Here is a 15,069-nt window from a genome sequence, read left to right as displayed (position 1 = left end):
ACCCCAACCGCACCACCCCTCCACAGCACAGAAGACGCAGTAGCAGCTGGACACATGTTTATTGAGCACCCACAGGCTGTAGAAGCCGAGCAGGACACTGGAAGGGGACACTACAGGAGCTCGATCGATGGCCGCAGTGGTCACTCCTGAAGATGACGTTTGAATAGCCTGGAAGAGCCAACTGTTAAGGATACACAACGGCGTCTAGACGCTCAGGGCTGCTAGGAGAGATTGCCATGGGAACGAGGGCACAGGTGCTTTTGCGGTGGTTGAATTAAAGGTCAAAGGACACCCTCCATTCTCAAAGTCTCCTGCTCCGTCCTGACTCACCTCTCTGGTGATGACCAGAAGCTACCAGAAGACAACAGAAAACCAAACCAAACCAGACCAGACCAGACCAGACCAGACCAGAAACTGGAGGGATTTGCTTTCTGTTCTCATCTTTACCGGCCACTTAATTTCATGTTCAAATTAGTAAATCACGTTAGCCAGAAATAAAGGCAGTTGACCCAACAGAGAACTTACACTAGCTTAATGCTATTATGTATTTATTTTTGTGTAAAATCAACCTTTTGATAGTACTATTCCTACAGGTGGGGCATAGATTATCAATGTTGATAGCTTCTCTTTGGTTATTCTTTAAGACAAAGCTAAAAAGACCAGGTTGTGTGCATTTTACTGCCCTGTAGCTGGACAACTTGTTAATAATTTTACATAGTTAAAAATGAGTTCCCCCCTCTCCTTTATCCACCCTCCCAACCACAGGATTGAAATTTAAATTTGAATTTAAAATAATATTTCAGCATAAGTGTGCCCTGTGAACTATTTGGGACATACGCGGGTACCTCTCCCCAAATCGGAATTGTGCTGGGCAAAATGGAGCTTTTGTAGTAGGCATTTTCCCACAGACGAGCACTGAGCAACTCGCTCTCAGTTAGTGCACCGAGCGGCATTGCCTGGGCAGGTTTTTCTGGTCACAGTGAACCTTTTTGTAAAAGCAGTTTCGTTCGAACCTCCTTTTTTGTGATGGCTGATTTAAGAGAGCAGCATGCAGCTGTGAAATTTTGTTTCCTGCTTGGGGAAGATGCTGCAGACTGTTGTGATATTGAACACAGCTCCCGAGGACAGCGCTATGGGAAAAACTCGAGTGTAGTAGTGGTTTTCTTGTTTTTAAAAAGGTGAAATGTCGATTGATGACAAACTTCATTCTGGATGGCTGTCAACATCCCAAACAGATAAAAATGTCAACTTGTAGTACATTTGAAGTTGGTTCCATCAGGTCAGACTGTTAATCAAGCTTTCTATTTAGAGGTTCTGAAAAGATTGTGTAACAGTGTGAGACAAAAATGGCCTGATTTGTGACAGATATGGGACTGGTTTTGCTACCATGACAATGCACCTGCTCACATAACCATCTTAGTGTGTCAGTTTTTGGCAAAAACAAACAAACCAGCATGCCTCTTTTGCCTCACGCACCTTACTCACCTGACCTTGATCCGTGTGACTTCTTTCTTTCTGAGAATGAAGAGGGACATGAAAGGACAGCGATTTGACAACATAGATGAGGGGAAGAAATAAAGGAGGGAGGTGCTCTCAGCCATCCAAACAGATGAGTTTGAAAAATGTTTCCAAGAATGGAATCACCAATTTGAAAAATGTATTCAGTGTAATGATGAGTACTTTGAAGGTGATAAGGCTGTTTTGTAAAGAAGAAAAAAACACTTTAAAAAATATATATAGCTTTGGAAAAAAATTCCGTATTTTTGGGGGAGACAGCCTCATACTTACATAATAAGAAACTGTTTATTGTTGATCTGAAATTAAAATCAAAGTGGGCATCCTGTATTCTTATTGTTGTTAAATCTGACAGAACCTATTTTAGATCTATTTTAAATAGACTTAAATCTGTTTTAAGGTTAACACATCTTTGGTACTTCTAGAGCTTCCAAAATATATGGAGCTTCATCTGTACAGATAGCATATTCTTCAGTCAGGAAAATTCTAGATCCTGTAGGATTGCCTCAAGTATTGGAGACCTTTTATTCCTTTCATATTTTTATTTCCTGGACCTTTTATGGATACCGTTTTGGCAGTGTGGGTTTTAGCTAGTTACATTGTTACCTTGAAATCTTTGAGAAGGCTAATTGTAAACATGATAATTAGGTTAGGGATGAAGAACAGAAAAATTGACACCTAGCTTAAAAGGCCCTACTATGAATGTGTCTTGCCTTCAGTCATTTCTTCTCAGTGCATGGCCATTTCCTGCCTCCCTAAAACACAAAATGGCCATACTCACGTCTTGGTAAAGTAAAATATCCCTTCCCCTATTTAAGGAGCCCTAGTGGCGTAGTGGGTTACAGATTGCACTACTAATCACAGATCAGCAGTGTGAAACCATCCTCTGCTCCTCAGGAGAAAGATTAGACTTTCTGCTCCAGCAAACAGTTCCTGTCTCAGAAACCCAAAAGGGCAGTTCCATACTTCTTTCCTCCCTCCCTCCCTCCCTTCCTTCCTTCCTTCCTTTTTACCTGAGCATGAAAACTTGTTTCTATTAAAAATGTCTATGTTCATTTATTTCAGCAAATAGGATCCAGAGGACCTATAGAACTGCCCCTGTGGGTTTCCAAGACTCCAACTCTTTACCAGAGTAGCAAGTCTCATCTGTTTCCTTCAAAGTGGCAGGTGATTTTGAACTGCTGACCTTGCTCTTAACAGCCTAACTCATGAACCACTGTGCCATGTGGGGAAATAGAATAGTACGACTCTAAAACAAAGAAAGCCATGGTGGTTGACCAGATTGACGGGCTTATAAATCCATGTTCCAGACTTTGAATCCATAGCCCCTTGTTCATTTAAAAATGGAAATTTTAATTGAGAGGGATGCCAACCGTAATTTTGCAACACAAAACTAACTGTTGTGAAGGAAGTTAAAAAAAATATATCAAACCTGCTGAATTCCAACATCCATGAATGATCCTTTTGTAAAAACAAAATAAAAGATTTTGTATACCTATACACAAAGAATGTAGCTGTGTTCTTGGTTTACACACATTCAGTTAGTAGCTCACGCATGGAGTGTGTGCAAAGGTACAGTCTGCTTTGACATCCACACATTTTTGTCTGACTGAGTCCAAGTTTGCCCGTCTTTGTTCTGGACCTGCCTCTTCAAGTTCTCACCCTTGGCCTGGTACCTAGGACTGGCAACTCCCCTTTGTACCTGGAGGGCTTTCTGGAGAAGGGGGATGTGCCGAACGAGGAGAAATTGGGGCACAGAAGCCTGGGTTTTAATATCACCCTCTAAAAGAGGGGCTAAGCAATATTTATGTAGGTTTAAAGTGAGACAAAGCTTTCTATTCTCCTGGTACTTAGCATTCCTCCAACCACGATCGCCTTTACATCCGCCATCGGCCTCGCATTATTATTACTTTTTCAAGAGATCCGTTCTGATTTCCATCTTTCAGCTATTCTGATGATGAAGTAACTTTTTCACCTCGAATGCCCACGACTGACCCGCAGAAGAAAAAGCCAAGCTGCTCTGTTCTTGGACTGGAGGCACTGGCCAGAAGGGCTTGTCCTTCCACATGACTACAGGGAGGGCAGGAGAGAGGCGGCCCCAAGGTTCCCTCAGCAAAAGCAGCTGAACACCGACCTGCATCCCCAAGGGGGTTGAGCGCCTACCAGGGATGCCCCAGAGCCCTCGCATCCGCGGCTGGGCCCACCCCTCCAGTTTGAACATGAGCTTGGCAATGGCAGCGCTGTCCTGGGGATGCCCTTGCACCTGGCCTGTGCAGGTTTTCCTGGTGGTGCTGGCTCTTGAGAAGGCCTTGCCAGCAACCGCCCGGGCGCCAAACTCTGACTCTTCCCTAGCAGGCTCCCCTCGGGACAATGCAGCCTGTCTCCATCTCCGCTGCCCCCCTCACCCCTCCTCTTCCTCTCCCAGCTCCCAGCAGAGGGGGGACGGAGACAGCTCAGGGTGGCGGGGCAGCAGCGCTCACGTGGCTGTAGGAGTACCTGGACAGAGAGGCCCCCGTGGTCCTGCCCTCCTCCTCCTCCCCCACCTCCCCTCGCCCTCCGGCGGGGCCCGGGCCCGGGCAGCAGGAGAAGGTGGCCATGAAGCCCAGGCGGAAGCGCTTGTTCATGAAGCAGTAGATGATGGGGTTGACGCAGGAGGACGTGTAGGAGAGCAGGAGGATGAAGGAGATGGGGGCGCCCGAGAGGCGGCGCTCGGCCGAGGCCGTGTCGTAGGCGCGCCAGGCATTGGCGCTGAAGATGGGCATCCAGCAGAGGAAGAAGAGGACCACGAGGACTATCAGCATGCGGATCACCCGCTTCTTGGCCATCAGGTTGGCCGCCGAGCTGCTGCTCCGGATGCGGCCGGCCCGGCAGCTGCTGCGGGTGGAGAACTGTTGCAGCTCCAGCCTCCTGGGGCGCCTGGGCTTCTGCAGGTAACACCCATCGCCGTCCTCGTACCGGCTGCCGCTGCCCTCGCTGGGCTTCCTTTCTGGAGGGGTAAGGACAGCGCTTCATTGGGACGCACGCACCGGACACCCCCTCCTCCGTCCCCCCAAGGAACCAGACCCAACTTGAAACGAGGCTGGGGCCTTGGACCTACTACACCCAGAGGGGCTAGAATTACGCCCGGCTAGCCCGTATCTTGCATGGGAAGCTATTCAACCTGCTTCTCTCTGTGGAAGTGGCAAGGGCCCTGAAAGGTTTAGAAATCGAGTCCCACGCTGTTCTTTTGTCAGTCAGACCCTCAGCTGGAAGGTCGGTAAAGTCTCTAGCCTCCTTGGATGGAGGGAGGAGCTGTGTAGGAATCAACAGTAAATACCAACGAGATGCTGTTATTTCTACCATTCCCAATGGGCTGAAACCCAAGAGCAATCGTGAGGATGGCACAGCACCGGGCGGCGTGTCATCCTGTTGTACACCGGGTCACTAGGAACTGGCACCGACTCGATGGCACCTGATGACAATAACATAGTATGGAGTGGGACCAAGATGCCGAACCATAACGGGCAGTTCGGCTCAGGAAGGCACTGGGCTCAGTGCCGGTGAGCAGCTCAAAACCACCAGCTGCTCCAAGGGAGAGGACGAGGCTTTCTACTGCCATAAACAGTCACCATGCCGAAACTGCCCACAGGGGCAGGTCCACTCCGCCCTGTGCAGTTCTCTGAGTCAGACTTGATTCGATGGCCGTGAGTTTGTTTGCTTGTTTTTACGTCAATGGGGAGGGAGCAGGGCTTTGTGACAATCACAGGTTGTGAGAGAAGGGGCCTGGGGCGCGGAAGAGGAGATTGACATGAAAGCTGGGCTGGTTATATAGCGCTGGGCTGTGAACATGAGCGAGTTTCAAAAGGTTCATGGGAAAACGCCACCATCTTTTCATTAGATTTTCCCACGAACTTTTGGAAGGCATCCTGTTAATGGCTGCACAAAGGTGCAAGTAAAGACCAGATGACAGCGATCTTTGGTTGCTGGAGGCACTCGGGGGCCCTCCGTCTATAATCGGGTGATGTTCGTGTCATTGTGGCTGTCGCTGTTAAGTACCATCCGGTTGGTTCCAACCTGTAGCGACCCTGTGCACAACCGAAGGAAACCATCCTGGCCTGTGGCATCCTCACAAGTGTTCTTATGCCTGAGTCTGTGATGTTTGTCTTATCTCAATTCCCTGCAGCCCGTCCCCCCCCCCCCAGCACCCTTTGCAGAGGAGCTGTTTCCCCATTTTGAGTAAATAGAGACACTGGGACCCACGGCTATCCCGTACACAACAGAGTCTCATGGGAAGAGTTTTACAACTTCCAGCATCCTCTCTCTCTAGTCTGCAGGTATATTTCTTTTTAGAGAACAACGCCTTTCTGCTCTCTTGGCCTAAGCGTACAGCTGAAAGATAGTTACCTCTGGCAGATTTCTTCTGGCTAGCGTCAAATTTGATGCCTTGGTAGAGTTCCAAAGAGATTAGTCCGTAGGCCACTGCCATCACAGTTCCAGGAATAAGAAAGAGGATGAGTAACAGAAACGTGTGCCTGAGGAAACACAAGGGAATTCAATCACCAGCAACTTCAGTTGTTCGGGTTCAACTGGGAAGGCGTGAACACACAGTTTGGGGGGTGGGGTTGTTTCCATGTCTGGAGGTTCAGCCACTGGAAGTGGTCTCAGCTTTTCTTTACACATAAGTCCTGTCTGGGTTGCTATGTATTGGAACCTCCTCGAAGCCACCTAACACAGAGCTATGAAACTGGAAACCGCTGGTGGCTGTCGTGCTGTGCCAGAACCAAGATTCAAATGATAAGAGCTTACATTCACGGAAGGAGCCCTGGTTGCATAGTGGTTAGGCTTTGGGCTGTGACCCACAAAGTCAGCAGTTCGAAATGATCAGCTACTCCTCAGGAGAAAGATGGGCTTTCTACTCCCCTAAAGATTTATAGTCTCCAGAACTAAGAATGGGCAGTTCTACCCTGTCTTATAGGATGGCGATGGAAGATGGAACTGCTGATATTGTGATTAGCAACATAGCCCAATATACCACCATGGCTTGATGTCCCTATCTATCTATCTATCTATCTATCTATCTATTATCATCTATCACTCTAGAATTTCCATTATAGATAAAGAACCCACGGCTCCTAGAAGTTATGTGGACTTGACCAAGGCCACCCAGTTAGTCAGCCAAGGAATGGGTATCAGACTGTCACTGCATTGGATTCAAGTACCAGAAAAACCCGGAGAATTTGGACACTGCTCTGCTCCATTGTCAATTCTACTGAAAATGCTGGCTCTCCGCACCATCCAGCCCCCAAGCTCCTTCAGCCCACGAGAAGCAGATACCTTGTGGTTTAGCACACAACTCTGCCGCTGAAGAAGTGTACAAGCCTGTGTAAGGAGTCACACCTCTCCACACCACGGACCAGGGTGATAAGAGCAGCGTGTGGCTGGTGCCAGCACACTGAACGATGGAGCCCACCCAGAAGTCCTTTGGAAGAAAGGCCTGGCCCTTGGCTTTTTTTTTTTTCTCTGACCTGGCCCTTGACTTCTGAGAAATCAGCCACGGAGAACGCGCCAGAGCACAGTTCTACTCTGACCCACCACCTGGACTCACCGCAGGCCTGAGCCAGCTGGAGGGCAACCGGCTCTGATCCTCCATGGACCAGAGAGGCCTGAATGGGTGACTGTTGCCTGCATGGAAGTTAGAACCCAGCTCGCTAAGTGGTGGGTGGCACTGTGGGTATGCTTTGGGCTGCGACCACAAAGCCTGCAGTTCTACCCTATCGCATAGGGTGGCTGTGAGTTGGCATTGACTCGATGGTGGTGTTTGGTTTTGTTTTTGCTCTAAGTGGTGGCTGTCACTGTGGACTGTGGACCCTTCTTCAAAACGTCTCTAAGAAGCTGACCCCAAAGGCCCCCGGGCAATCCGGCCCAGCCTGTCATAGTAATGCAAAGTGATATCAAAGTATATATTTTTATATACGTGCATTGAGGTACACACTTTTACATAGATGCCACCTTACCAGGCCTGCTGCATGACATCATTTGGCAGCAGGAAGCGGCACATGTTTGCCGTCTGGTTGTTATTCTTGGTAAAAGGCACCAGGTTGCTGTAAATGGGGTACGGAGTCATAATGGTGAAGGAGAAACACCAGGTCGCCGCAATCACCTTCAGCGCGTGGGACTTGGTCTGCCAGACCCTGGACTGCAGGGGTTTGCAAATCGCTCCATATCTCTCCAGAGATATGGCCACCAGATTAAAGGTGGAGACGCTCACAGAAGTGCCTGGGAAGGGAACAAAGAAGTGGGTGCTGTTGACTTTTTCAATCCTGCCTTTATTTGCACACCAGCTTAAGCATAGGTACAAGTGTGACATCAAAGGAAAATGCTGAGGGTCCTGAACTCTGATGGATATTATTATTATTGTTAGTACTGTTTTTAAGGCTTTATTCCCAGCTGTGTTCCAAACTAATTGTGTTAGTCTGGGTATATTAGAGAAACAAATCCACAGAAACTCATGTGTAAAAGAGTTTTATAGAAAGGTTAAATGTGCATCAAGAAAACATCCCAACCCAGTGCTGCCCAAGCTTACAAGTCCAACATTAACCATATATCCAACACCAACCCACAAAGTCCTCCGCAATCTCACAAAACAGACACAATGATGCCAACTGCAGGAGGAAAGCCAAGTCAGTGAATGTGTAATCATCTCAGCGCTGGCAGGGGTCTCCACATGGCTGCTCCAGTACCCAGGGCTGCATCGGGGTAGGTCCATGTGGCTTCTCCTCAGGGATGTCTTGCAGGAAGTGAGCCTTGCCAGCTAAACCAGGGAACTGGCTAAGGCAGCTGCACCCTGGTCCGACCATCAAAAGCAAGAGACCCAAGAACTCAAAAGGCAAGGCTCACTGAGCCATTTATCCCTCCACCCGTCAACCCCACATATGTTTATCAGTCAGGTTGGCACAGTAAACTAACTACCTCAACTCCCATCAGCTCAAGAAAATCCATGGGCAAATAGACCTCACCACCCATTGTCAACAACAAACTGACTTCCATGTAGGCAGGAGGTGCTCTTTAATTCCCCAATTACTAAGGGGAACCCAGAGGTGTCCATCCCACAGAGGAGGTTTGTGGGAGAAACCCTTTATTTGGAACAGGGTCGGCCAAGTGAAGCTGACCTTTAGACCCAAGATTCTAAAGGAGTCTGTGACCTGTGATCTGGAAAGGTCACCAGCAGCAGAGCTTGGGTCTTTCTGAACATTTCCAGTCCAGACGATGGTTAACTGTGACCGATTCCTGATGCCCGAATGTCGTTTGGTGGTGTGTTAGAAATACACACGGCAGGACAAGATGCAAGAGAATCACGCGTATTGTTCCCAAATGTTTCTCTCTCTGGGTGGGGGCATGTGGGCTTTCCCTTCTCATTCTCTCTGCCGGCTGCTAGCTCTGTTTGCCGGCGTGAGAAAGGACTGGTTCGTGGGAAAGACAATGAATAAAAGAAAGACACTGACTGCAGTTTGAAACCACCAGTCCTACTGTGTGTGTGTGTGTGTGTGTGTGTGTGGCGCGGGGGGGGGGGGGTGGCGGGACGAAGGCTGGATGAGGCTTTCTACTCCCAGAGTTACAGTCTTGGAGACCCACAGGGACAGTTGGACTCTGTCCTACAGGGTCACTATGTGTCTGAATTGACCCAAGGACAATGCGGGGGTTTTTTTGGAGTGAGTGAAAAAATGTTTCGATTTCTCTCACTTTCTTTGGTATTGCGTGTCTAATGATGTACAATTTTATCACCTTAAAATTCCTTTGGACTCATTTGCTCTAAATCCTGTTCCTTATCCTGATGGTCTTGTACTACAGTTGCTCTGCCCTTAGGGTGAACCTCAAAGATGGGTTCAAGCATGGCCCTGCCTGTGAGGTCGGTCCAGGACCCAGCACCTTTTGTGGGTTAGACCTCAGGTTGCTGTGAGTCCGAGCTGACTTGATGGCCCCGGACAGCCACGAAGGCTGCACTGGGAACGGAGGGTCTTAAGACGGTCACCATGCTTATGGATATAAACGAATCTTCAGAAACGCTGAGCAAAAATGTCATTTTTCCCCCTGGGGCGAGTCTTCATTGCTGTTAAAGACCTTTAAAGGCATCCCGGACGACACCCAAGCTGTCCAATACAGCGACAGGCTCTGGAGCAGGAGCCGCTGCATTCGACTGCACTTTAGCCTAAGGAGTCAATGGCTTTTAGATGAGGGGACCCGGAAAGCACAGCTCCAAACTCCTTAAAGCGGAAATTCTCAATGATGCGCTCACTGTAGCAAAAGCCACCGGAGCCCCCCACCCCACCCGGAGCCCCCCACCCCACCCGGAGCCCCCCACCCCACGCCCACGCAAGAATACCGAGGCGACCACACCATTGAGGGAAGAATTGAAATCATTGGAATTTGAAATCCAACAAAATCAATATTGCATTGCACACTTTCAGAATGCACTGGATTTCCTTACTGGTTGTTTAAAAAAAAAAAAAAACCAAACTTTTTTCTCCTGAATTGAGGTGGAATTCACCTAAAACTACTTGTTTTAAGATGAAAAAAAATCCCATGGCATTTGGTTCATGTCCCATCCCGCCATTGAAATCTCTGGTCCCGCGGTCTGGTTAAAGTTCTTCCTACACAGTTACCAGGAGAGCAGAATAGAAAGGCCGTGGAAGCTTGGAGGGCGATGGATGCTAGTTATTTGCCTTATGATTCAACCATGGTCTCTGGATCTGCGAGCCCTGTTCTATTTGCAGAGGATGCAGACACACGGTGACACATTCTGCTCTTGGTCGGAGGCCCTCGGGTCAGTCATTCATCATCATTTTGTCAGCGCTGGCTCCTGCCTCCATGACTGGGCGACAAAAGAGCCTTGGGAGCCTTCCAGTCACCGACGTCTGCCCTCACCCGCCTCAGCTTTGCATAGTTGCAAGAGTTGGGTCAGGACCCAAACATTTCCCTCCTCATTTCCCCACTTCCCCATGCCCCAACTTGTTCTCAGTGGGGACAGGACACAGGACAATCTGGTAGACAGAGGGGATCCAGAAAGCACATTTTTTTCAGCCTCAGGGGAACCACAGCAGTGGGTAAACTGAGGCAACATGCACCCACAGTGGGGGCTAATAGATCTGGGTTCAAATCCCAGCTCTCTTCCTAACCCCCACTGGGCCCTTCAGCACATTATTCTCTGTGAGACAGGGCGAAATCAAAACCAAACCAACTCCACTTACTTTGTTGGGTGGAGTCTGAATTATCTAGTGCTGCTGGACTAGATACGAAAAGGTAGGGGCTCTGACAAACAGAAATGGATTCATTCCAGGGTAGGAGGCTGGAAGTCCAAACTCAAGGCACCCGTTCTGCGGGAAGGCTTTGCCTGCTTCCCACATGTGTGGGCCTGCCCTTCCTTGGAAATCTACATGTGTCTTGCTGTCCATCTCCCCCTGGGTCTAGGAGGTTCTCTGCATAAGGCTCCATGGTGTGGTATTGGCTCTTCTTGCCTAGTGCTACTAAGATCCTTCTCCCTTCGTGGTACCAAGATCACTTCTCTCATCTTTTAGCTCTTGTCTGATAAAGAGTGATACGGAACACGCCCAGGGACACCCCTCTTACATCAGCGCTGGCCTCTGACCTGAGCAAGGGTGCCACTTCCTGCCGGAATCCCTGGCACCCGGTCAGCTGATCACATCAGATCGCACTTAGGGGCGAGGAGGGCATCTTCTCACAGTCGTAAAACAACATCATCCCATAACCACAGAGGGCCACGGTCCAGCTGAGATGAGGCACAGTTTGGGACCAGGCATATGGCTGAGAATAACATGAAGTCACGGGATCCTGTGCTGAGAACACTTAGCATATTATCTGCTGTGCACCAAGTACTGAAAACATGAACTCTGGGATAGTTTGTGTGTGATTGTCATCATTTTGATAAGACACATCCTTCAGCCTTCAGGGTCAGCTCAGTGGCCCTCCCACCCCCCAAAACACAAGCCTGGGATGGCCAAAGGCCTTGGAAGAGCAGCCTAGAAAGTAAGTCCTGCGAAGGGAACCTAGAACCGGGGCTACACTGTTTCTAGAAGACGCGAGTAGCGGACAGCAGCTCCCCTCCACCATCGCCACCACCCTACAGATGGGGAGAGAGTTCGTGGATCCCAGACAGGGCCAGAGCCCCACAAAGGCACTTTTGAGCCCCTCTCCCCTCGGAACAGAAGGCAAGCAAATGAGCCACACCTGCAATTTCATATCAACTGACTTCACTCTTAGAAGAGGTTGGATTTTTTTTTCTTTTGTATTTGGTGGCCAAGATGTGCAGTGGCACACTCCCCCTTTCAGCAGTTTCTGCAGAAACCTCGGGGGTGGTTCATACTGTCTTCGTGTTGTGTTACCTTCTCTTCCCACCTTCTTTCAATTATCCAACCACCACTAACCTAAGCTCACGGCTTTCAGTCCCGTGGGCAGAGGGACTCTCAGAGTTCAAGCCAAGTGGGCGGCCCCCAACCACAACACCACCCTTGAAGCAAATGCTCCATCTCTTCCCCCAGTAGCCACTGCGAATCGGAATCTATTTGGTTATTGTATATCAGTGGGATTGTACAGCGTTTGGCCTTTTGGGGCAGATATATGTCTCGCAGCTAGAACTTCTCAAGGTTTATCCGTGCTGTGACATCCAAAGACTGACTTCAGACCAGCCCTCGGGGATGGGTGATGACTGACCTGCCAGCCAGCCAGCACCTACGTCTTTGCACACAGTCTCACACAACCAAGTGTTCTGGTTTTTCACACTGGGAATGGCTCCTGGTGGTGGCCGTCGGGGGAAGTGTGGGGCTGAGTGGGGTCTGGGGCATGCTTTGGAGATCGTCCCCGGTGGCCACTTACCCATGAAGTAGGTGGTGGTCTTACAAACAGTGCTGCCGAAGATGAAGTCCTTGAGCAGGTTGGGGATGAGGTTGAAGGGCATACAGAAGAGACAGAGCATAAGGTCGCTGACCGCCAGCGAGAGCAGGAAGATGTTGGTGACCGTCCTCATCCTCTTGTTCCGAATCAGCACCATGATGACCAGTGTGTTCCCCAGGATGCTGAGCAGGAATATCAGGGAATACAAGAGGATCTGCACAGCCGGCTGCCACTCTGCGGGGAGGAAGGGGGATGAGACGGGCACGGGGCTGATGAGGGCAGAGCCTTTGGTGCTGCTGTCCTGGCGACCCCAATACACACACACACACACACACACACACACACACACACACCTTGCTTTTGGGGTGGTGGTTCTTTGCAGCTGTGTATCTGTCCATATGGACAGCATTTTGCAGACACACACCACTGAGAAGCACACCACGATCATGCCTTCTGAAAGGTGGGGGCTTGCTCCGGTCTGACCTGGGGACTGGCTTCCTAGGAACAAAGCTGCTCGGTGAATGGGAATCACAGTCTCCCCTAGCTGCTAGGAATGGTTTCCCTGGAATCGCTTCTCCTGCCAGGGCTTTCCCCCAGGAAAAGATGCCTGCTGGCTTGTGCCAGTACCTTTGCGGTCTTGCTAGTAACTTCCAGCTTTGAGACTGGTGTTTCATTCTGGCCACTCTTCAGCCCCTCACCACCACCCCCCACCCCCGCTGGCCCTTGTTCCCCACCGCCAGCCCATAGAAACGGCGCCCCCTTCCTTGGAGAACAATCAGACTCCATCCCACCCCCATGGGCTCTTTGATCTCTGGCCCAAACTTCTGCAGGAAGAACTTTCCGCGGGGGACAGCGGCTCTCCTTTCGCGGCAGCCTGGTCTTTGCCGCTTCAGAGTTTGCGGAAGGAGCAGAGCCTTCGCGGGCACCTACCTTTGGGAGCAGGGGGCCGCTCCAAGCAGAAAAAGGTCTCGTTCTCCAGCCCCAGTTCGCAGAGAGGAGTGAAGCCGCTTCCGTTTGCCAGAAGGCTGTCTATCGCCTCCATCCTTGCCCGCTGCCTCCCACCAAGAGCTGGCAGGTGAGCGACAGCAGAGCTCACTCTGGGCTCAGGCGCTGCCCGGGGAGACCGGCTGTGGAGGGGCGGCGGGGGGGCATCGCCAGGTGTGGGCTTCCGCAGCCATTCCCGCGGGCACAGGCAGCGCTCGCACTAGGGCCGTCTGGGCAGGCGTTTGCACTCCTGCCTTGGGAGAGGCAGCTAATGGTAAGCCAGCCCACACCACCTTCCAGGCCAATCCCTCCCATCCCTGGGCCAGTCCTGGGGCCCTGAGCACAGACAGGCGGACTGCAAGTTAACCCTTTCCAGTTGGTAGCTGCTTTCGTGCACACCCAGGCATACAGATGTACACACATACAGTCATGTATGTAGACTTACACGTGGGCTCACACATGGACAGATACACTCAAGGACATACATGGACACACACACCCATGCATGGACACATAAGGACAGGTGTGCACAGGAGTGCACACATCTGTATACACACGTATATGTGCCCACAAGCATACATGGGTACATGCATGTAAAAAAATAGAGAAGAACACAGGGCAGGGGATGGCTATTCTTTCCCCAGCATGCATGCACCTGGAAGGATATGTGTAAGCATAAGTGAATATATGCATGTATGTGCTGTACACATGGAGACGTATATGCAGAAACTCAGACATGGGTGTATACATACACAGACACTCATGCACAAACATCTATGTATACAAACACATGGACTCACACATGTACACACACGGACACTCAGGGACACATTTACATATACACACACAGAAATGGACACATGCATGTAAACACACAAGAGATGCACACGTGCATGGACACTCACGAGGACACATGTGTATACATACACAAACACATGTATGTAGACATCACATGTATGTAGACATGACACACATGGGCACATGAACACACATGATCATATCTCGATATGTACCAAATGCACGTGCAGACACAGGCACACACGTGGTATACACACAGGGACATACATGCACATGTGAACACCCACCCTTCCACAGTACCTCTCTCTCCTGTCACCATCTCAGCCAGATCCGGCCAAAAGCCCAAAGTGGCCGTGTGAGACAGGAATCATGAACACAGTAACAGATACGATAATGCAGGCTATCAGGACGGAAGGACACCAAGGGGCCGTGTTTCTAGCTCCCCATAGAAAAGCAATTAGTGCCTTTTAGCTTTGGAGCCATGCCCAGGGCTGCGTGCGGCTGTGGCTGCCAGTTGGAGGTTGCTCCCAACCACGGTGTTATTTCTGTGGCCCCTGACTTTATTAACCAGGAAAAGAGTATGTGTGTGTGTTTGGCGGGGGGTGGAGGGGTGGGGTGGGAGGGGAGGGTTGTTTCACATGGGGCTCCTGAATCCTGTTGCAAGGTTAGTTGGATTTTTCCATCTCCTTATTTATTCACACCACACACTCACATGGCACGGGCTTGCCTGGGGTCGTTCATTCTCCGGGCCCTTTCCTAGGCACAGGAGAGACAAAGGTGGACACGGCGGTTCTGGCCCTTCCTGCCAGTTCTTTTGTTGCTTCAGGTTTCTTGACTTATAGAGGATCCTCACATGACCATCACCCACCCACCTCCATCCCTGCAGGC

At 50.1% G+C, this 15,069-nt stretch overlaps 1 protein-coding gene across 1 annotated transcript; it reads right to left on the bottom strand.

Annotated features, from left to right (window-relative positions):
• Positions 1-3,282: 3,282 nt before the first annotated feature.
• On the bottom strand, positions 3,283-13,618 carry CCKAR (cholecystokinin A receptor). Its single transcript, XM_075545006.1, has 5 exons — positions 13,330-13,618; positions 12,382-12,633; positions 7,509-7,770; positions 5,899-6,026; positions 3,283-4,501 (listed from the first exon to the last, which is right to left on the bottom strand). The coding sequence occupies exons 1-5, from the start codon at positions 13,439-13,441 to the stop codon at positions 3,969-3,971; spliced, it is 1,287 nt and encodes a 428-aa protein (XP_075401121.1). The 5' UTR covers positions 13,442-13,618; the 3' UTR covers positions 3,283-3,968.
• Positions 13,619-15,069: the final 1,451 nt, after the last annotated feature.

The sequence above is a fragment of the Tenrec ecaudatus genome, chromosome 3, assembly GCF_050624435.1.
Source record: "Tenrec ecaudatus isolate mTenEca1 chromosome 3, mTenEca1.hap1, whole genome shotgun sequence".
Classification (NCBI taxonomy): domain Eukaryota; kingdom Metazoa; phylum Chordata; class Mammalia; order Afrosoricida; family Tenrecidae; genus Tenrec; species Tenrec ecaudatus.
The sequence above is the reverse complement of the archived record's forward strand: the minus strand, read 5'-3'. Positions and strand labels throughout refer to the sequence as shown.

Bases quoted from the DNA above. Each gene is read 5' to 3' on its own strand.
- CCKAR (XM_075545006.1), bottom strand. From the start codon at position 13,441: ATGGAGGCGATAGACAGCCTTCTGGCAAACGGAAGCGGCTTCACTCCT. The intron at 12,634-13,329 runs GTAGGTGCCCGC...TCCTCCCCGCAG, and splicing joins GCGGCCCCCTGCTCCCAAAG to AGTGGCAGCCGGCTGTGCAG. The intron at 4,502-5,898 runs GTAACTATCTTT...TTACCCCTCCAG, and splicing joins CCAGAAGAAATCTGCCAGAG to AAAGGAAGCCCAGCGAGGGC.